Source organism: Haemorhous mexicanus, chromosome 4 (genome assembly GCF_027477595.1).
Source record: "Haemorhous mexicanus isolate bHaeMex1 chromosome 4, bHaeMex1.pri, whole genome shotgun sequence".
In the NCBI taxonomy this organism is placed as follows: domain Eukaryota; kingdom Metazoa; phylum Chordata; class Aves; order Passeriformes; family Fringillidae; genus Haemorhous; species Haemorhous mexicanus.
Window position 1 is genome coordinate 45,036,529 of NC_082344.1, and position 22,939 is coordinate 45,059,467.

The following is a 22,939-nucleotide window of genomic DNA, read 5'->3' on the forward strand; positions in this document are numbered from 1 at the left end:
TATTCCTCTCAAGGTTACTTTAATAGGACAAGATTAACACCCAACATTGTTCAGAGAACAGAAAAGTTTTATTAACTGTGATCACTATTTCCTTTCATTGATATTCTGAGACTGACTATTTGACAATAAAAAGATACACTCTCTAAGCTGCTGACTTCTTTTAAACACTGAAACAAAATAGAATAACAATGATATTAAACAAGCTTTAAGCACTGACAATTCTAATAACTGTTCCTACTGAATGTCTGAAAGTCTTAAAAGGACACTTAATTTTTCTTTGATTTCTGCTCCTTTTTTACAGCCAGAGCCTCTTCAAGTTTCATATTGATACTCTCAAAGTGCCTTTCTGCTCCTAGAATCCTCCGAGACTCCACCAGAAGAGCAGGGAGGCTGGACGTTCCATACTGTTGATAAAGAAATAAAATTACAAGGCAACATTTTTAACTCTTGAAAAGATAGCTTACATATCAATATTTATTTTTCCTCTCAAGTGGCACAACATGACCTTTAAAAGTGAACAACAGCCACAATTAGAGTGTCTACTGAAATGTGAGGATTTCCCTTGCCCAAGGCAGGTGTGTAAGCCTTGTCCACAGAAAGTACCACGCCAGGTCCTGGGTACAAAGGGAACGGGTTCTAAGGCTACATGAGAAGTCACTCTGGTCATGACATACCAGCACTGTTCTCAGCATTAAATAGCTTACATGGAAGTGCCAGAGCTTTCCCTATTTCTGAATAACAACAACACAAAAACTTAATTACTTCCGTCCCACTGTTAATCTTCAATTTCTATTAAAAAAAGTTAAAACTAAGGACAACTTTTATTTCTATGTCCTTTGAATTCCTGGATACTGAGAGCAAGGCAGCAGAATCTTCTCTGAAATACTCCAGCTTCTAATATGAGATCAAAAAAAACAAGTGAGATATTACAGTAAAGTTCAGCAGTGATTCTCAATCTGCTTCCACAAAGACAATTAACATAATACTGCTACTTAAAAGATGTTAATAAATAAATTTCATAAATTAAAACACTTAAAAAACTGAAACACATGCAGAATATGTACTTACTACCACTTTTTCTTTTGGGTTTTCTTCTCTATAATCCAAACAGTCTTGCTGTAGCTCCTTTAAATCAGTAATTAATTCAATTGTCTGCCTCAAGGAAGATTTCCTTTCCTGTAACTCAGCATATTCTCTTTGTAGTTGTGTCAGTTGCGGTTCAGCTCTGAAAGAAGATCAAGACTTTGATGCTTACATCTGCATATTTATTGCATGAATAACCATGACCCTATTTCCTCTAAAGGAATTCTTAAAAGGTTGGTCAGAAATACAAAACACAGGTTACTATGGAACAGTGCTTAGGCAAAACAAGCATAGAACTAAAACAGGGGCATGAGTCCAGATACACCAAAAAGACTCAAAACTCTTTTGACTCTGCCGCTCTTTCTTAAGCATTTATGTTTTTGAAGTGTAGTTCACCCTGCCTGCAAAGCTCAGTTCAGTGCTTATGCTGAAGCATATTCAGGATCTACAAACTACCTACACCTCTGCTAAATAAACTGGAGTGCCCAATCCATTAAAGAAGCACGCCAAAAACCAAGCACCAACAGTGATTTTCATACAAGAGGGTTGCATGAAAAAAGCTTTCTTAAAATGATCAAAGGATTAAAACACAACATGTAAAAACGCGAAGACTGATTTCAGGGGCTTCAAATAGTGCTCTGAGAAAAGTTTGTCCATAGTACTACAAAGAAAAACACCTCTCATGGCTATAGGGAAAAGGTTTTTACTCTGTTTTTGTGGATCCAAGCCCACGGTTCCCTACAGAGTTACCTTACAGGGTGTATGTTAAATGCAGCTTCAGTATAAAGCTTGTCACTAGCAACCTGAGGGATTTGGAGAAGTCTAATCGTTCTTCCAACCACATAATTCCTGTGCTGTGTATCTAAATGACACTTAAGATTAATGCCAAGTTAAAGAGGGGGAATTGTGTGGCCACATGAGAAGGAAATAAACCATTTACTAAGAGCAACCCCTGCCCACCTGTAGAGCTGAAATACATTCTCCCACCTCAAAACCAAAGTCCTCTGTATTACCTTTGTAATTTATGATCCAGCACCTTTGCAATTCAAATCCTAACACTGGTGTTCTTCCTATCAACATATGGTGTGAAACACCGTTCAAGTAACTAGATAGCTAAGAGAACTTGCAAGAATGACTGCTAGGCAACTGAAATATGTAAAGGAGAGGCTACCATGAGCTTTTGTAAGAACAAAAAGCAAAGTGGTAATTTCATCAAAATAAAATGAGAAAACAAAAAAAGTTGCTTTCCCTTCCGAGTTACAAAATACCAGACTCTTTAAGTTCTTCAGGCTATTATTGTCCATCATTAGAAACGCACCCAATTAGCTCTTCTCTGACTTGCACCAGTTGCTGCCTTTTCTTTTTGATGTTGGTTATTGCCTGAAACAAACAGTGAGCAAAGTCTGTGAAACAGTTTCTAAAACTTCAAAGGCAAACGACTCGAATTTTGCTGCCTTTTTTTTCTCTGAAGTTTTAGGCTGATTGTCATTGTGGAATATTCTAAGATATCAGATCTGAAAAACTGCGATCTGTTACAACTCTATTTGAAACAATTTAAAGCTGTTCAAAGTGTCAAACTCTAATCTCCATCCAAAATTTTTTTAAAGAAACATTGGATTTACAAGCCTACAAAAGGAGTTTGTGATTATTTGATTGCAAACATTACGAAATCTAGGAGGTTTTAGGTTTAAAGATGAAAATTAATGCGAATGTACATTCAGGATGATTGCCATAACTAAATAAGCTTTCTCTAATATAACATGCAATTAAAAAAAAAGTAACACCCAAAACTCATAATAAATTTAAATTTAGCAATTAAAAGTTTAATTTTAAACAAATGTCTAAGAAGCAAACTAAGGATAAATCTGAGTGGCTGTGAATGCTAGGTGTGTATTAAGATTTTCATTTTACATGCAGGGCAGTTTACCATATCACCCCAAGTCAACAAGTCTTTAGCATATTAATTGCTACTTCCCAGGATAAGCTTTATGTTGGCTTTATGTTGTTAAAGCTATTTTGCCATTGAAAATTTTTCAGAGGATGTTAATTTGGGCAGACATCCAGACAGTGCCTAAGCTGCTCTTAAATCTCTCTTCTGTAAGGCATTCACCTCTCCCTGATAAAACCACTGCAATGTTTTTCTGCCCTTACACTAATGCCTCCTTCTGTCAACATTCCTATTGCATTTTCAGCAAATTCCTACTTGCTATAAATGAAGAGAGGGCCTGTCTTCCTCTGAACAAAAATTCTGCATCTGTTTAGGGAATGCAGCTGCCTGAGTCTTCCCTTCTTTAAATTAAGCAATCCCATTCTATCCTCACAGGTTGCTATCTTTGCTGCTCTCCTAGATTTTACATTTATTTATGTTTCTTTGAGGTTAGCTCTCATTATTTAACTGGCTCTCCAAAGGCCTCACTCATTAAAAAAAACCAAACCAAAAAGCCAAAAGAGTAACTGATACGCACAGATCTTACCCATCCTAATGTGCACTCATTCTTTTTACACCATAGAGCAGTAAACATCTGGAGTTTGCAATCCACCACATTTACTCAGATCTTTTCCAAAAAACCTCCTGTGGTTTCCTAACCTCTGTGCAGTTGATTCTGAGTACAGTACACATTTCTGTAAATTATTTTGTCTCTTCCAGTCAAGTTCTCAACATTTCAATGCCCACAACTGTATGCTCTATAATCTAGCGATATGTATTTATTTACCTTAGCATTTTTTTTCTTCATATTCTTTAATTCCTGGACTCCTGCTATCTACAGAGAAGAAGGATTACAGGTTGACAGGTCATCACTACCCTCCTAAAAATATGGTTGCAAGAATTACTTTGGAATAACACAAAAAGTTGGGTTTTTATTTAAAAAAAAACCTGGTTCAAAGGGACATCACCACTTGTGTATTGATTCTTTCCTCTCTCCTCATGCCAGAGGAAAACTGTTGGATAAAAGGAGTTGGTGCAAATAATACTCCTTGTACCAATTCCTATAATAATACCTACCTTAATTTTTCTACATCTTTATATAGATGTATAAATCTGGTAATTCCAACACTTGTTGCTGCTAATGAACCACTCAGAACTATAGCTTTAGTAGTTAGCCATTGTACTTGGCACAACTCCTGCAAAGTTCTGAGTTGATTTTACTCATCGTAATCACCTTAATCTTTCCAGCCAATAAATCACACGATGGCTCAGGTTGGAAGGGACCACAGTGGGTCTTCTGGTCCAACCCCCCTGCTCAAGCAGGGTCATCCTAGAGCACATGGCACAGCATTGTGTCCAGATGGTTCTTGAATATCTTACACTTACAGTTATGTTCAAAATGTTAAAAAGGATGATTTTCCCTGAAATATGTTAGAGACCTTGTTAAGAAGTCACTGAGACAGCACAAAAATTAAACCCACCTTTTAAAACTCTAGTCAATGAGCTTTGAAAACAGTGTTTGACATAGCTGTATGCTCACCTAAATTATGCAGCTCACCAGTTTTACTACATAATGATTTAAATATGACCAACATTTCAGGATTACTGGATGCTTCCCTATTCTCAAAAGGTGACAATTTGGCAAAGTACTTGCATGACCCCAGTGTTGTGTCTAGAGGCAATTCTTGTGAAAACCTGCACAGAGGCAGCCAATTCTAACCTGCACACAACAAATTGTGTTTTCATATTACTTATACTGACAAGAGATTGGAAACTTCTACAGCTTGTAAAATGAATGTGTAAAGGGCAATATAAAAACATAGGTATTTTGACCACAAAACTGATTTTATCTCTGGTGTACTTACAAGATCAGTGATTTGATCCTTGAAAGCAGAAGAAAAGTCACTGATAGCCTTTCTGCAAATGTTTGATTCTATGCTTTGTCTGCAGAAGTCAGAGGGACAAAAGATATTTGGATTAGTAAAGGGGAAATCTCATCCAAAACCCTTAATCTGAGTAACAAATAAAACTCAAGCAGCTAGGCAACTGCAGATTTTTCGTATGCTAGCAATAGCTTCATTTCTAACTTGAAAAATAGCAGCTGAGATGTGCTGTTCCTGTTCGGAAAAATATCAGATCCCTGGACACCATGTCAAGATTAAACGTGAAGAAACATTTGTATCATAGATACTTAATAATCCTTAACATCAGAATGTAACCATGCAATACTGATTCCCTAAAGGAGAACCCATCACCAAAACCATGGATATTTCCTTTTAAAACTTTGAATATCCAGCCATGGAAAAGCAGAATATTTACCTGTAATTTGCTGCTATCTTCTCAACTTCAGCCAGAACAACATCCAGTTCTGTAATATCTCTAGGAGATCTCTTCAGCTCTTTGGGACACCAAACCTGCACAGAATGTGGGCTATCCACTGGAAGAACAGAATGAACATAAGCATTGTACAATTCTGGTACGCGTTGTAAAACAATAGAAAAACTCTTACGACCACCATCAAAATAACCATCTAAAGTTATGAGTGTTTTAACATGAAATTTGAGAAGAGGAATATTCTAATTATTTCATCTGTCTTTGCCTGTGCAACTGTGATAGATTTAACTGGGAACACCTTAGAACTGGGATGATCAATGACATGTAACTTAATTCTTTTTCTTTATTGATTCAAGAAAGCCCAGGAACACATCAGCAAACTAAGTAATAAACTACATAGTGTACTGTAGATGTGATTTTTTGTGTTAAAAAACTATTAGCATGAATTTGCAACTTGCATTACTCAAAGAATCACAAGCTTTTATATTTGTATACATTCTTTTAGTAATACCATATATGCTTCAAAAACCCACTACACACAATACATTTCGTTAAACTTTGAAATAGCATTATAAACCAATTCCACAAAAAGTTAAACCATGTTTCTTCACACACTCCCCAGTGTAAATCCAGTACTAAAATGTGATGGGGTTCTGTTCAAAGGAAGCAAGATAACCCAAGAGACAGTTTCTTCCTACTGAAAATGCCACTGTCTTGGAGGTCCCTGTCTCAAGGGTCTTTACACTGACAGCTGCTCCTGCACTGCAGCCAGGGGCACTCCAAGTTCTGCCCCATAGCTGCTGCTCCAGCTTCCAGACCAAGAAATGTACTGACACCTCCTACAGCTTCATAGCCATAGCTCCAGGCTTCCCTCCCAAGGAAACCAGGCTGACTTAGAGGTATAATGCACACCTATGCTTTACCCCTTCAGGAGAGGAACAGGCAAGTCCAGGGATGCAAAAAAACATGGGGATCACACGGGGGTCTATACCAAAACTGAAACTGAAACTTCCCATTTCTAGAAGCACTGTCTTGCTACATTCCAGAAATGAGAACCATTGAAAAACTTCCATCTTGAATGAAGAAAAGATATATGGGAGTTCTGAAAAGTATACTTTACCAGAAGGATCTGATGTGTTCTCCTCTGGAGACTGCTCCTTTTCTGCCTGGAATTGAGTAGTTTTCAGAGTTTTCTGTGACATGAAAAGCAGATTAACTTCGAGAAGAAACCCTAGGTTTACTCATCTGAACTCCTGAGAGATGACAATCAGGCAGCATGCAGAAAGCATTTCCTGACTGAAGCATCAGTAACATTTCCTTTGGCCTGTTCCACCAGTCCCAGCCCAGTGGTCACCCTGCTGCAGGACAGAGGCTGCCTGACTGCACTGGCCACCGATCCATCAACCACTGGCCAGGCAGCAGGGCTGGAGATATCCTAAGGAGCCTAAGGACCCTTGGTTCAGCACACTCAGTGCCCAGGATTAACATTTCTCTGATCAACAGTGCCTGCTCACCTTCCTTTTCACCCACATTCTGTCCCAATCCTTGCTCTATTTCGACTCCTTTGTGACCCCACGACAGCACTTGTACAAGAGCCCTGCTTGCATCCAGCCTACTGATGAAAGACTAACACTCTGTACTGAGTGTACAATTCCAATAAATTTCAATACATAAAAAACTCTTGTTCCAACTACTGCACAGCTTCTTTCATCAAAGGTACTTTCCTGAGCCTGCAGACAGTTGATTCCTGCTGTATGCCTGGCAGTTAAGTGGGCCACAAGCATTTTACACTAATTGTGGAGTAAGTGTTCAAAAACACTCATTCAAAACTGAACGGCTTTTAATTCTAACATATATTCAAAATTAATTTTATCAATATTCTTTTTCCCATAAACCTGTTTTGCTTCAATACCAAACAAGTACAAAGGATTCATGTTCCATATAGTATGCCATTCCTCAAGAACATATATTCCAGATACAAAGAAGATAATTGAAAAAAGGAAAGAATATACTCCCAAACCAGCAAGAGAATAGGCTACAGGATCCAGGAACACCTGGCTATTATATTCCTTGCTGACGTGATGACTTGTAGCTTTAAGCATTTTACTTGGCCACCTCACTGGAATCCTCTGAGGACTGATTATTTGGGATACAATTAAGTACTAAGAAACAAATGGAAGGTCTTTTTCTCCTCCCACCCTCTAATGCAGGCATGGCATGAAATAAACTAAAATTAAATTCACTGATAATAATCATGAAACTTTTTTGGTACCACAGTCTCCTTAAGGGGTTCCTCTCCAGCATCAGCTGTGTTGAATTCCTGAACTTCATCATTGGAGGGCTTTGAGTGACGTGGCTTTTTACTGGGAAAAGAAAAACATACACTACTACCCTCTGAGGAATGACAATCCATATACACAAAACCTTGTGTTTTGGGGAACATTTTGTACAGCTGTATCTCATATGAGTACTATTAAAATTCTTACTTGAATTAAATAGCAAGACAATTTCAGATTTAAACCAAATTGGATTAAACATATGAGAAATATACTAAAATGTTAATTAAAATATTTGTAAAATAATTTTATTTGTTACATATCATTTAAATAGAACACTTTCCCCTTTAAATCTAATAATCTAAAGATTAAATTAAATGCTGACAATTGCATTTTTTTCCAACAGACCGTCTGTCTGTATTTTGCCTTTGAGGTGCTGAAACACGACCAGGTGCCTCATTTTGTGAATGTTCCTCTCCATAAGCATCCACAGCAGTACTGTGCAAAGGGTGATCTATAAAGAACAAAAAATAAACTGAATGAGCACTGCTCCCATCTCTTAAGGCAAAGAGCATTGCCAGCCATTAGGCATTCAGTTAGAATATTTGTGGTTTGCTAACTAATAGAAAGGAAGTTCTCATTACAAGTATTATTTGAGGATTATGAAAAAATAAACAGTGAAAGGTTTCATAGTTTCTGTACCCATCCACATGCTATTTCTTTATGAACCCAAACCAAAGGTAGCTCAGCATGTACACATGGCACAGAGCAAGCAAAGTACCTGGTACCGATTATTTCAAGTCCCTCTTTGTTATGGCATATGGAAATCTTCTACACATTCAAAAAACTACTTTCTTTCTTTTTCTTTAATATCGATTTTAAGCTGCTTTAGTGGATGTTATGAGAAGGCAATCACTGTTGCTACAGAATATTTGTAAATGTAGAATTCTTGAAGGTAGATACCAAAATAAATTAGAACTCTGAAAAATTAAGGTTTTAGCATGTCTTCCACAGTATAAATTTCTTTTTCAAGCACACTGTCACAAAACTTTTGTGTTAGTTTACATTAGTGTCAATGGGCATCCTTTTTGCAGTCTAAATACATACCACAGAAATAAGGAAAAAAGCTTTTCATTTTGCAGCCTTGCCTTACAAACAACCCTTTTGCTAAATTGTTTTTTATAGCTCATTGTCAATGCTGTTCCTAAGTCACATTTATATTTTTTAGTTTGCTCAGAGTAATAACTACTACAGCTGAGAAATAGCTCTTAACATTTTCTCTACAGCTTCTAATTATACCTCTGTTATATCTGGCTATGTTTTTTTTTTTTTTTCCAAAAAAAAAAAAAAACCATAGCCAGATATAACAGAGGACTCCACACAGAAGAGCATCTACGCCATCTAAATTGATTCTCTTCCTGTATATTGAGGCCTCATTACAGAATTCCAGTATAAAGCATGGAAGTGGTTTTAATCCTTCACCAAAAATTGTATGGCTTTATGTTATTTTTTTAAGTAACATCTGAAAGTGACAGAAAAACACCCCAGCAAATGACCAAGTCTGCTAACATGAATACTCTTGCAATGGTAAAAATGTCACTTCATAGTTTGTGTAATTTAATAAAGAATAAGTTAAGATATTGTACTTTGGTTTTTAACTGTAAGTTCTTACACAACTGCAATATTATGATGTGTGAAATGCTACCATTCAGACTATAAAGGTAGAATAGCCAGTATTTTCCCACTGACTTTTATCTGCACATACTACATCATTATTCCTGTTACTTCCTAATTACAGAAAATAACAAAAAATCCCATCTGTCTCTCCTCTCCATTACTTTCTCTTGCAAAGAACCAAAACCTTTTCCTAGGTAAGCACCTGAAGTATTCTGTCCATGTGGTTGGTTGTGAAAATCCTACATTAAATGACATTCAAGATAATACTAACCAAATGACTCATCAAGCTCCTCAAGTTGATTTGTTTCTGCTACCTTCAATATCCTTGAGACATCAGGTTCCTCAAGTGGAAGTGATTTCCAGCGAAGATTGGAGTCAGCTTTGTGCTTCTGGATGGGTATGAAATTAACAGCCACTTTACCCAGCTCTTTGAGTGTACAACAGATTAAATGTGACAATAAATTTCAAGAACATTTGCCCAGAGATATGCTTAACCACAACATATTGACTCCTAAGCTATGACATAAGGATTTGAAGCATATTTTCATCTCAGGCTATGGGGTTTTTCCCCTAAAAGAAGTGATGGTATAAAATGTTTATGTTCTGCTATTTGATACTGTATTTTACTGCAAGCTTTATCTTATTTCATAAAAGTGTACAAGCTTAGAAATCTTATAGCACTCTAACACCTGGTTTCTATGATCTGTAGTTTTTTTCTTTTCAGGCATTAAAATATTTCTTCTTTCATTTCTATATCGCATAAATTTCCACCCTTGTCCAATTTAATTACTTTCATCTTAAGAAACTGAAAAGCTATAGAGTAACTCCTTATGAAAGAAAAGGTGGAATTTATAAATAAGGGAGAAAGACACTAGTTTATGAAACAGTTGTGTGTCATTCACAAAATGCACAAATGACTTTCCTCACTAATTTCTGTGTGTACCTGTAGGGTGAATTATAACGAGAAAAGACTGACCTCTGGAGCTTTTTAATTTTACCAATGCTTAAGAGAGCCCCAGCATTTCTATTATAGCACCAAATATACACATCAACTACTTTCTCTATAAATCTTCTTCGATGAGATTGTTTTTAAACTTTTGCCTCTTTGAAAATCAATGGTCCATTTTGTGCTACTCCTAAAAGGAAAAAAGAAAACTCCACATCAGCACCCCAAGCCCACCCCAGCAGTTCCCAGTGCAAAGCAGGCCCTGCATAGGTGGATGCACAGGCCCCCTGTGCATCCACCTCCGGAGACAATGCCATAACTGCACAGTAACACAACGCAGAATCACAGAATATCCTGCACTGGAAGGGCCCACAAGGCCTTGCACAGGATATCCCGAGAGCAACACCATGTGCCCAAGAGTACTGTCCAAACAGCCCTTGAATTCTGTCAGGCTTGGTTCTGTGACCACTTCTCTGGGGAGCCTGGGCCAGTGTCCAACCGCCCTCTGCGTGAAAAACTTCCAACATCGAACCTCAACCTTTGAGGCCGCTGCCCTTGGTCCCCTCGCTGGTCATCAGAGAGAAGAGGTCAGTGTCTGCCCCCGCAATTCCCTGTGTGAGGAAGCTGAGCCCACGATGAGGTCTCCCCTCAGTCTCCAGCTGAGCAGACCGAGAGACCTCAGCCAGCCCTCACACGGCTTCCCCTCAGGGTCCTTCACCTTGCCCGCCTTTGAACACTCTACAAAACCGAAACACTGGCTGCCCACCCTAAGGAAACTTACCTCTAGCTTATAGCTGGTATGATTCTTCTTTATTTTCTTCTTTGAGGACATCTCGCTGTTCACTATACGGCGCTGAATACAAAACCGAGGATGAAGTTAGTGAAAAATTGTCCCCGATACAAATCAGCTTTCTCAGTGTCGGTACTTGGGAGAGAACGGGAAATCTTTGTTAGTTCAAACTATTCTTTGTTCCTTCAAGCTATCATGCTCAGCTCACTTCAGGAGCGGTAAAAGCCCGTCCCCGCCCGCCCGGCCCCTCAGGGCAGCCTCCCGCCGCCTTTGGAAAGCGCGCGCAGCGGGCGGGGAGGAAGGGGAGGCGCTGCCAGGCCGGAAGGGGAAGCGGCACAGCGCCACTACAACAGCGCGCCGCTGGAGCCCGCTCAACGCTCCGAGGAGTTCTCCTCGCCACGACTCCCCGCCGTAGTTTTCTGTTAATGACTCTGTTAAATACAACAAAATAAACCGCAACAACTTCCCGGTTTTTTCTCCCCTCCCTTTCCCTAAACTGACGTTGTGCATCTGGAAAAGCAAGCGAAAGAGATCGCTTCTGCAACGATAAAGTGAAAGCTATGGTCACAAACAGTTAAAAAATAATTTAAACAGCACCAAAACAAAAAGAAGAAAAAAAGAAAAAAAAAAGAAAAAAAAAAAAGAAAAAAGAAACAGAAAAAAAAAAAAATAGAAAAAAGAAGAAGAAAAAAGAAAAAGGGAGGAAAAATGAAAAAAAAAAAAGGAGGAAAAAAAGGGAGGCATAGGCTTTAGCTTGAAAACTTAAAATTCCATCTCAGGCAATTAAATTGTTCAGAGGAGATTTAGCAATTTGTCAAGTCCCGTCAGTTGGGAGGGTCTGCCACACCTCTTTATCCATGGCAGTGGTGACACTGACACCCACACACACCCCTTTGACTTAAGCCAGACAAACTAAAACAGTAAAATAGACACTTTAGGCTTAAGAGGTGATAAGCTCTCTTTACACTTCTGTTTTGCTGGCTATAGCACCTACCTCCATGAGCCACAAACAGTACAAATTTGTTTCTGTAGTGATAGATGCTTTTCCAGAAAGGTTTCTTCAACAGAATGTTAAGAACATAAACCTTGGATCCAGCTCTCATCCATTTCTCAGCTATCTCCACTAGGAGACGTGTGGTGACACTTCCCTGCCTTTCCAAGCAGCATACAGATTTGAGTAATTTACTGAGTAAGTGACAAACTTGGTTTAGGTTTCCTTCAGTATGGAAGAAATGTATAAAGGAACATACCAAATTACTTAAAAGGAGAAACTCTACAGTGAGTAGGAACAGAAATTAGCTTAGCATCTTGCCCTGACATCTACATTCGCATGGAGCTTTAAATAGTATGCAGGTGGTGGTGCTTCCTCTATCCTGGTCTGGTAACTCCATCCCTGAAATCTCTCAAACCACACCCCTGATTTAAGCAAAATGCATGGTGTGAGGGCAGGAATAAGGAAACCCACTACCACCCAGGCAGAGTTTCAGAAAACTCCACCTTTCACTTAAGTCATCTGAGGTGATAAGAACACAACTGCCAGGAAAAAGACAAAAATAAAAGATTTGCTTGTTTAGTAATGTACTGAAAGAGTAAGTTACATACAAGAGCATCCTTTTCTTACAAATATTGGCCAACATCTTAAACATAAAAAGTCACTTTCCAAAAGCAAAAGTGTAAACAACCAGCCTTTATACTCTATTTAGTATGTCTGTAGCAGTGGAGTTTTACAGCTTGTCAATAGAATATTACACCTGGGCTTGTTAGTCAGCAGCATTTTTCCTTGATAAACAAACACATCACAGCACTGAAATGCAGAAATATTTATTTTGGTTTCCTTCATTGGTTTTGAAAATTGTTTTGGTTTTATAAAACATAGAAATAGCCAACACTAAGCAAACATTTGAATTTCAATGTAAAACTACTGCTCTAACAGTTGACTTGGATTTGTGTACCTGAATTGTATACACATACGAAATTATGCTACAGAGTAGTGCATTACAATCACACACAAATCTTAGTGCAAACCTTGTTGTGCTTGTATTTTACATATATCCATGTTTTCAAAAAACAGCAATGAATGTTAATGCAAAACCAACTCTGTTAAGGATAGCAAAAGACTTAATGCTGTAATAAGGCTTATTTCTGCTGATTTTTCAAACAAAAGATAATAACTAGTTATTATTTTGCAATTTATCTGGGAATTAGGTTTTTATTGTTTTTATCCCTGAACAAATACCTATCCTGGGCCAACACAGTTCTGCTGGCATGTACAAATCATTCCAATTTCTGCAAAGCATCAGGCAAAAACATTCTACCTGACCTATTTTGCTATTCAGTGAAGAGTACTCAGTGGCTCATACAGAAAGCACAGAAAACAGGTTATGTCAGAAGCTCTTCCACTTAGAGAGGGCCTGGCACATTTTTATAAAACACATTTTAAATACAAGTTCATTACAGGGAAACAAGTCTCTGGTACAGGTGTAATGTTTACCCTGACTGTTAGCATAGCCCAGCCTTCTGATTTGGTTTTTAGGTCTCTAGTGTTCTTGCTGAGTTGGGATCTGCTCATTTGCAGGGCTGGCACCACCCCAGAATCATGCAAATGTAGCAGAGGCTACACTTGCTGAATGAACTGCATCCACACAGTGCAGAACCACAATATGCAGACTCTGAGGAACTTCTATTCATCAGTCTTCTTTGTGTGGAGTGCTGACTTCTACCTTATAGAAGTACATCCCATAACTGGCTGCAGATGTAGAGGGGAATTACAGCTCAGATGCCTTGCCCCAGTTAATATTGGGACTAACAAAAGATGTGATACCAGCCATGCAAACTGTAAGGGTTTGGGGTTTTTGGTGGTTGGGTAGGTTTTTTTTTTTTTTTTGAACAGCTTAAGTAATTTTTCTGAGGATGCAAGATACTTTGAGGCATCTTCAAAACTGCCAAATCCTTTGTGGAATTGACAACTGCAAAACACACTGCAGACAGCAAACATGCTGGCAATAAAACCTTAGCTCCTTGGTGACAGTGAGTCCCATTTTTGACCAAGGAAATATTAAATAACTTACATATAGTTACCATTTATAGTTAAGGCTCTTTTTGGAAATTGTAGGTCACCATAAAAACAATATGCAACACGACTTGACAGTAAGGCAGTGTTCCATTTCTTCAATGTTCCTATGGCAAGTACCCATTTTTGTACAAGTTAATGATTGCACAGTTTCCTTCCCTATTTTTGCTGTAGTCAAAATACAGATACGAAGGCCAACAGTAGACAGACGTGTGCCACTTTGCTCATTCCACTCGCAGTTACATTTTGGCATTAGCATAGAGTTCGTCTATCTGTGACTGGAAGTATTTTCGCAGTTCTGGTCTCTTCGCCTTCAGTGTTGGTGTCAACAGGCCGTTTTCAATAGAAAACATTTCAGTATGCAGGACAATGTCTTTCACCTGGAAAATAAAAAGTTACTAGGTAAGCTGAATTTCTTGAAATAGACAAGACTATTAAAAACTTGCCCAGACATCTAACAAAGCCCATTACTTGAAGAGTTTTCCAGACACAAATTAAAAGCAATTTTTGGGGAATCAGATCATATTGGTGTTGCCAAGTTTGAAGAATTAGGTATTTGGTTATCATAAGCATCATACCTGTTCAAATGACTTCAAACCAGATTCTTTCCCAACTCTCACCATGTCCTCCAGAATATTTTTTTTTACATCCTGTGGATACAGAAATACATTGTATAGCTTCATGCTTTCATAAGCAGAAACTTGAAAAAGCTGTTGCAGAACAGCTAACTGTTCAGTTAGACATGCCTTACCTTGTTTCTGCATAGCTCTTGATAGGAGCCTTCAAATCCCTTTTTCTTGGCCCAGTTGTGCAGAGTATCAGGATCAGGTACCACAACACCTACTAAGAAGGCCTAAAAAAAAGGGAGAAGCTTGAAAAATTCCTAAGTCAACACTTTAGTTCCTACACATTTCTTTGGGGAGCATTCCTGACCTGATGCTAAGTCAGCAGCCTTCTCTGATGCCTACCTGAACACAGCAAGTGCAGTTCAGTTCAGCTGAATTGAAAGAATTAAGACCTGCATTTTTACTTACACTTGAAAACCCCCAATATATCCATGTTCTTTCTTGGTGTGCATGGGTTTTTCTGTTTTGGTTTTTGGGTTTTTCCCACTGCATACTGTTAGCAATTTATATACAGTCACTAATATACAAATTACTTCAGCTTCACCACCTGCTGTGAAACAATCCAGAAACATGCTATGTAACTGCTGGAATCCAATCAGAATCAAAATGCATAATGATAATAGTTTACAATAAAAATTTAAATTTCAGTCCCAAAGTTTGGGCTGAGAGGAAAGAAGAAAGGAAGACTTTTCTGCAGTCTTTTTGCATTAATTTTTAAAATTACCTGAAAAATGCTTACCTGCAAGCTCTCTCCATGGACAAACACCTGTGCAACAGCTTCACATCTCAGGTACACATTCTCTATTTTCTCTGGTGCTATGTATTCTCCCTGGGCTAGTTTAAATATGTGTTTTTTCCGGTCAATGATCTTCAATGTACCATTCTGTTGGGAGAAGTTACTTTTACTCAGAAGAGGCACTTCAAGTGAAAAACCAATCTACACACCTTAGGCACACCACACTGGCACAGTAAAACTGTGCTAGAGCCAGACAACTGTCAAACTAGTGTTTGAAAATGGGTTACATATCCATCTAATCTAAACTGGGGAAAGCCTCAGCACTGGCACTGTCAATACTTTTTTTTCGGCCCAGGCACACAGATTCAGCAACAACAGAGATTATCCACAAATTCTTGTCTTTAACCTAACTAATTCTGTTCAATACCAAATGCTTTCTAATCTGGTTATTAAATTTCTGCCAGTAACTATGAAAGTATCATTCCAACTGTGCAAGTTAACTTACTGGTAGCCATTTCCCAATATCTCCTGTGTGAAGCCAGCCATCTTTGTCCAGAGCTTCTGCTGTTTTTTCTGGATCTTTCAAGTAGCCACGAAACACATTTACCCCTTTAACACACACCTGAAAAGAGCCACTTATTAATATATACCACAAGGAAGGACAGTTAGCAATCATTACTATCAATGCTTCCTCCAATGGTTCTTAATGTCCATTAAAAAGGAAAGAAGTAGTTTGTGTTTGTACAGGAACTTCTGCTCATGGTTTTTGGAGACCTAATGTTTTCCATTGGTGTGAAATAGAATAAGAAGCAATTAGAAGGATCTAATCTCTTCCAGTCTAGCAGTAGTCTTCCTATCCACTATTTGAATAATTGGAACCTATCAGAAGAAATTTGGTTTTATTTATGTAAAAAAATTCTGTTAGATCCAGAAATACTATCTCTCAGCCTGGAAACGTGTTCTTCTCAGCTTTGGTAAACAGCAGGGGCATTGTGCTAAAACTAGTGGAGAAAAAAACAGTTGTGTATCAAGCAAATGACACATACATTGTCCAAAACTTAGGAAAGAAGGATTTACTAATGTAGCTCAGCAATCAATTTTTGAAAAATTTTCAGTGCCTACCCAGTATGCTGGTGAACTACAATATAATGAACATAAATAAGATGTTGTCAATAGGAGGGACATCAGAGTATTACTGAGGGCTCTCATGACCTTATAGAGATAGTACTAAACTTGGGACCAAACTAAAGTAATATTTTGCAAAAGCAAGTCATTTCTGTTCTAAAATAGACTTTATCTGTAAGGATTCAAATAAAAGAGAACTCTACATGTCTCAGTCAAGTCAAAGACTGACCAATCAAATTTTAATTTTTCATAGCCCCTAAGATCATAGGAAGGCAGTAGGTGACAGCTTTTCCCAGGAGAGACAGCCAACCATTTATCTGTATCCTGCTAGCTGACACTAAGACCTCCTCTGCATATGCCCATATGTAATTCTATTCACATATTTATTCTTCTTGAGTGCCAAAAGTGGAAATCAAGGCTGACAGAGCAGAGAATATTGCAAGCTTACTCTCAGAGAAGGGGACTAGAAATATTTAACCCAGATGAAAAGCAGAAAATAAGGAAGAATTTTTTTTTTAGGCAAATACATAAGAAGAGCCAATTCAAAAGCCATGGGCTATGAGTTCTGTGAAGCAAATTACAATGCTTTTTTGTTATATTTAGAATGGTTTATACTGAGGAAGTTAGGCTTGAAAGACTAAGATGGCACCTTTACATTAAGGGGCTACCTTTTTTATTCAAGTCCAAACTAATTCCTAATGCAGCACATTTTCACATTAAGTGAAAGCAAAACACTTTTAGGAGATTTTTTTAAAGCTATTTAACTATTTCTCATTATAAGAATTTATATTCAGTTCCTCTAGCAAACCAAGCTCTAAGAACATACTGAAAGTGAAGCAAAACTTGCTGTTGAAGACTAAATATGGAGTCATATGCAAGATAGAACAATTTTGACATCATTCTTCACTCGCAAGCAGTTACCCACCGCGAAGGCCAACTAAGTACTTGAGTATTTCTGGGAGCTAAAGCTCAATGATTTTTTTCTAGTCTCATATGAATCACAACCAAAACAAATAAACATTATAAATCCTTTATAGCCCCAGATTAGTTACTTGCTTAAGCCACTTTTAATTTCTCACTCCCCCAGTTGCCCCCACAGCTTCTTGAAAGCATATGAAAGACACCACAGTTAATCGGCTTTTGAGGCTTGGGGAAAATAAATTACTGCATGAACATCTGTTTAAAGTACATTCAAAATTAAATCTGTATACACTTAACTTGGAAAAAATATTTTAAAAGACAGCCTTTAGCATCACATATAAAGCTGAGTCCTCAAAATGCAAATTGAAACATATGTGTTCAATTCGTGCACATTGCATAAAAAAGTTCAGAAAAATGTGCAGGCAGGCATCACAAATCATCAGCAACCTTCATGGCACTTGATCTCCATTTCTCAGAAGTTCCCAGCCACTTTAAATTACCTCATCTCACACATCACAAGCTGGGTAACTGGCTGTATGCATCAGCTGTTCTCTGGCCCTTGGCAGCAGGGTGGGAGAAAAGCCCTCTGCCAGCATTCTGCTGAAGGGTAGCTGCAGTATGAGGCAGCCACACTTCCCAGCTATTCCACAGCTGGAAGATTTTGCCTTGTCAAACAGCCTTATGTATGGTCATAAAACCATCTGTTCACCTGTGGGCTAACACTGCTATGTAAGCTCTTTCTTCTACCCTCCCATATACTACTTCCTGATTTACTTCTGTGAATCATTAAGTGGTATGGCATGCAGGCATCTTAGATTTTAGGTAGCAGGCCACATTTAACACTTTTTAGTAAACTCAGTTATTTCAGGAGAAAAAAAAAAACAAAAAAAAAAACAAAAAAAACCAAAAAAAAACCAAACCAACCAAAAAAAAACCACCACCAAATCCAACACAGTTTCCAAAATTTCCCAAGAGGCTCATATTGACTTTCTGAAATTACTTACCTCACCCTCTCCTTTTGCAGCCAAGTAATTCATTTCTTGTACATCAACAAGCTTGATGATATTGCATGGCATTGGTGCTCCAACATGACCTATTAAATAGAGTAACACTTCAATACCCTGATGCTTTTTAGTCAGATTCTGAAAAAAATAAGCTGCTTACACACTAAAGAAAGATGGAAAACTGATTTCTGGTAGCTTAATTTGCTAGGACTGAAACATTAAATTCTCAGATATCCCTAAGAATGTTACAACCTGAACCATGTACTCAAGCTTGCTCTTTCTTATAATCAGGATCCTCACTCTACAAACATATTTAAGTAGCAGAAGTCCCATGTAGTTTCCATTAGCAATATTATTTCAGTTAGGGAGCTAGAGATGTAACAGCTGAAGGAAGTGCAAACTCTGGATTCCACACACCAAAAAATGCCACATCTATTTCCAGTACTGCCTTTATACACAGAAGATTTGTGCTTGATAGAAACTACAAGTGTTAATACTATGAGTTCCCTCCTCCTCAAGCTACTTCAACTTACAAGAACAAATCCTATGAAAGGTCTGAATTCCTGAACATTCATAGCTATTTAGGGGCAGAAATGTGAAGGGATCTCTTCAAAATTCTTTTATTTCACTTGAAGAAAATCAATCTTATCCTTCATTATAGGTCTTACTGAAGATTAAATAAAGTGATCAGGGACCTTTAAAAATTTCAGTAATCTTAAAATTTAAGGGGCAGGTAGACAGCTGAACATCATACCTGCAGTCCAGTCACCAGGCAATGACAGGGAGCATCCAGCTGTGCATTCAGTCTGTCCATAACCTTCATAGAACTAGAAGGTGAAATCAAAATATAACCTAAGGACCATTACTTTTCAACACAAAGTTTCTTCATTAAAATGTAATTAATATGTTTATTTTCTTCAATTGTTTAAATTTGAGTGTACCTCAGGCATCTTTTAAAAAAACCCTGAAATATTAGTTTTATCACAATACACAGTTTTAAGTGCTAATATTCCATCTTCAGCTCCAATATGTACTCAAAAGTTTCACACAGCATGTGACACCTGTTTAGATTAAAACAGAAAATAGCAGAAGAAGCCAGAAAGAAGTGAAGAACCATAGCACTAGCAGTGACCTCCATTCACATAATATAAAAATAGGTTTGTCTGAGACAGCCAGAAATGGAATCCCCACGCCCCATGACAGCTCTGTGATTGCTATACAAGACAGGCTTCCCTTTTCTATGCTAAGTGCATTATTACACCAGCACACCACTGAAAAACCTCAGGAAATTATGGAAGCCTGATATTTAAGATTATTTTTGCTTTCTATCCCTGAAATTTATCTAATGTCAACACATTTGTTCTATTTTATGCCATTGCTATTCAAATTTTACCTCCAAAAGCATATACTTCGAAGAGGCTCTGAAGATAAATGCCATGTGTGCAATTTGATTCACCTGCCTCATGTTCAAAACAGCAACCCTACAATATTACCACACTGATTATTAGATTTTCTACAGTAGTCAAAAATACTTCTGTAAGTAAGGCAAACTCCAGAAAATTAAATAAAGTGGGTAATTTATTGCTTACTGCAGCCCATGAAAAAATCTTTCCTCTAAGAAGGTCAGCTGGTTACTTCAGTTAAAAGACTTTGGGATGAACACAGAAATTTCAGGGGACTGAGAGAAACTCAGGAAAAGAGCATGCACTTGTATCATCTCCAAGAATACTAGAAAGGAGTTATCCATATAATCAGACTGCTAGAAAAGCTCTAACAAAGCTGGAGCCAGGTGTTAAAATATTTAGGGTTTGGGACTAAGGCCAGGCAACTCACCTGACAGCCAAGAGCTGCTCTCAGGAAGGTCAGTACACTTGCAGACACAGGTGCTGCTCCTGTGATCATCAGCTTTACTCTTCCTCCCAAACTTGCCTACAACAGACACAAGATACTGTGGACACCAAAAGCATTTTAGAAATATTTCCAGAGTCATCTTCTATGTCACCCTTAGCCACTGGTCACCTACAGTGCCACCCACAAAAGTTAGAGAGTAAAAGTTTAGTCTGCTATTGCAAGCTGCTTTTCTTGCCCTGTTTCTAGTCTCATTAATGGCTGGAAGATCCAGATTCTCAAACTAAGTATCTGTACCTGGTGTCACTGCAATGCAGACTCTACAAAAAGGAGGTTAAGCCATGGCCTTACAGTGATGGCTTTATATTTAATTGCCTTGTATCAGTTTCTCATACATCCTGAATGCTAGAATAGCATAGAATATGCTATTCTATACATAGCATAGAATATGCTACCAAAAGCAGAAACACAGGCATGTTGTACAGCCAAGGTTAAGGCCATAGCAAGTGAGTGTCAGATACAACAGCAGGCATGGCTCACTAGTGACAGGGAGAAGACAGTGGGGGCTACAGGTGGCACTGTGTCATTCTTAGCATCCTTCCTTCAGAAGGACAATGTGTGCTTTCAAAATGGTAAGAGAGAAGCACCAGACCGTTTCAGAGTGACTTCCTTGATACAGTTAGCTGATACTATGACAACTAAGGGAATTGAAAAAATGAGGTTGAAAATAAAAAGCCAGCTCTGATTTTTACTCTGAGGAGCCATGTTGTCTTAACTCAGTGAAAAAGCCATAGTAGTCTGTAAGTATTGGTATGAAATTCAACAATTGCAAAGCTTAACTTAGAGGCTCTCAAGCATACCTGTATTTTACGGAAGATGACTTTATCCCAGAAACTGTTATTTCTAACTATACCACTTCTGAGTTCTGCTTCTTTCCTCTTGGAAGCAAAGTCCAGCAGCCACCTCTTTATTGAAGAATCTGCCTGCCCAAAAATCTATTAAGAAAGATGAACTATGGTTAGAATTCTCATAGACTACCATTCCCTTTTTCTTACATATGCATGCAGAGAGACTCTTAACAGTGAAAATCAAATAAATTAAAACAACCTTTATTGATAGGCATCTTAACTCTAGTAAGAAATACTTGTGAATTTTTATTTTGACCTCAGTTCAAGAGTTGAAATCAGCACTTAACTAATTCTTGATATCCATCAAATTGTGTGATGTTGTTTCAATGCATAATTTCTTCATTAAAATGTATGAATGAAAATGAATGGTTTACTTCTCTATTCTAGTATCACCAAAATTCAAATTGAGCCTAATCCTCAGCATTTTCTGAAAAGAACCCTATCATAATACATAATGTAAAACATGGTGTTGTGAGGAGATGCAGGTCACTTCAGAAACACCAAATGGAATCTGTCTTGCATATACAAATTTGTACTTTAGGTCACTTCTCAAAAGCTCCTTCTAGCTGTTCTTAGGAAGGCAGAGAGCAAGCTCAACAGCAAGCCAAACATTAGTACATTCATTTGGAAAGAGGAAGACTCAGCATTATGACTGAAAGCATGCAGACTGCAGCATTATGCCCCCCTGCTATGCCAACTCCCCAACTTGCTGGCTTCATATGCTAGGTTACTGCAAGGATGGGTGAGGCTGAAATGGTGGAAGCCTCAGGGCAGCAGATTAAAGAAAGAGGAAGAAATCATGAGAACAAAGTCCCAAGCTTGGACTGTGCTTCTCAAATTCCAGTAGAAAATGTGTGAGCAGAATAAGGAGCTACATTTTAAGTACTAAAAGCTAGCCTCAGGTTTTCCTCCCCTCCAAATGGATTCCAGTTGCACCATTTGTTCCCGAGCCAAACAGAACCTTGTGTTACTTGGTGTTTCTCTAGCCTTGTGATCAGAGAAATTTCCTGGCTAAGACAGCATGGACAGCTCTGCCATTTCTTTAGCCGTCACAGGATTTATTATATCCTTTACCTCCCCTGGCTGTACCCTAAAAGGAGTCAGTCACCCATATACAAAAGGCCAATCAAAATCTGAAGCTCAGGAAAGAATCTACTTTCAAATTCCCATCTCAGTTAACTGTGAGCAGGCATGCAGCACACACAGGAGAATGAAGCTACAGACACCTCCCCAGCACTCCCAACTGGGAGTTCTCCCAGCTAGAACACATTCTGGCTGCCATGTAGGAAATTTGTATGTGTCCATGCAAACATAGGCAAACACCTGACCTTGCTTTGCAAATTCCACTCCATGAGTCAGATGCTAAAAAAGTGTGGCATGCAGATGCCAAGCCTCATTTTCGTGTTGTAGACAAGACTTAAATAACTTGCTCAGAGCAAAACACTAAGTCATGAATCAAGATAGAGAGAATCAAGTCCCCTAGTCAGACTTTTCAACACTAGTATTTGCTGCCTGAAAGTGTTTTAATGCAACTAGTACTATTCCCTGCACTTTCAGCTCTCTTTTAGAAAGAGATGCACACATTTGTTAGCATGGCAATTTAATATCCCAGACACAGCAGTTACTCCTACTCTGGCAGCACAGACTTTATGGAGTCTCTTAAAAGCC

General features: G+C 38.2%; 2 protein-coding genes across 3 annotated transcripts in view; both read right to left on the minus strand.

Annotated features, from left to right (window-relative positions):
• Positions 1-46: 46 nt before the first annotated feature.
• On the minus strand, positions 47-11,325 carry CENPU (centromere protein U). 2 transcript variants are annotated; one of them, XM_059844626.1, is made up of 11 exons: positions 11,025-11,325; positions 9,569-9,686; positions 8,029-8,134; positions 7,617-7,707; positions 6,465-6,537; positions 5,330-5,447; positions 4,876-4,954; positions 3,798-3,845; positions 2,402-2,463; positions 1,069-1,225; positions 47-404 (listed from the first exon to the last, which is right to left on the minus strand). In XM_059844626.1, the coding sequence occupies exons 1-11, from the start codon at positions 11,073-11,075 to the stop codon at positions 267-269; spliced, it is 1,041 nt and encodes a 346-aa protein (XP_059700609.1). In that variant the 5' UTR covers positions 11,076-11,325; the 3' UTR covers positions 47-266. The 2 variants fall into 2 exon arrangements, with proteins under 2 accessions (XP_059700609.1, XP_059700610.1); XM_059844627.1 differs by lacking the exon at positions 3,798-3,845.
• Positions 11,326-12,594: 1,269 nt separating this feature from the next.
• The window catches only part of ACSL1 (acyl-CoA synthetase long chain family member 1), a 38,602-nt gene continuing 28,257 nt past the window's right edge, over positions 12,595-22,939 (minus strand). Inside the window, exons 13-21 of the mRNA XM_059844629.1 lie at positions 21,224-21,358; positions 20,349-20,444; positions 19,270-19,342; positions 18,516-18,604; positions 15,971-16,087; positions 15,469-15,612; positions 14,855-14,956; positions 14,682-14,753; positions 12,595-14,483 (exon numbers count right to left, since the gene is read on the minus strand). Of these exons, the coding sequence (XP_059700612.1) occupies positions 14,343-14,483; positions 14,682-14,753; positions 14,855-14,956; positions 15,469-15,612; positions 15,971-16,087; positions 18,516-18,604; positions 19,270-19,342; positions 20,349-20,444; positions 21,224-21,358 (969 nt within the window). The 3' untranslated portion in view covers positions 12,595-14,342. The remainder of the gene's footprint in view (positions 14,484-14,681; positions 14,754-14,854; positions 14,957-15,468; positions 15,613-15,970; positions 16,088-18,515; positions 18,605-19,269; positions 19,343-20,348; positions 20,445-21,223; positions 21,359-22,939) is intronic.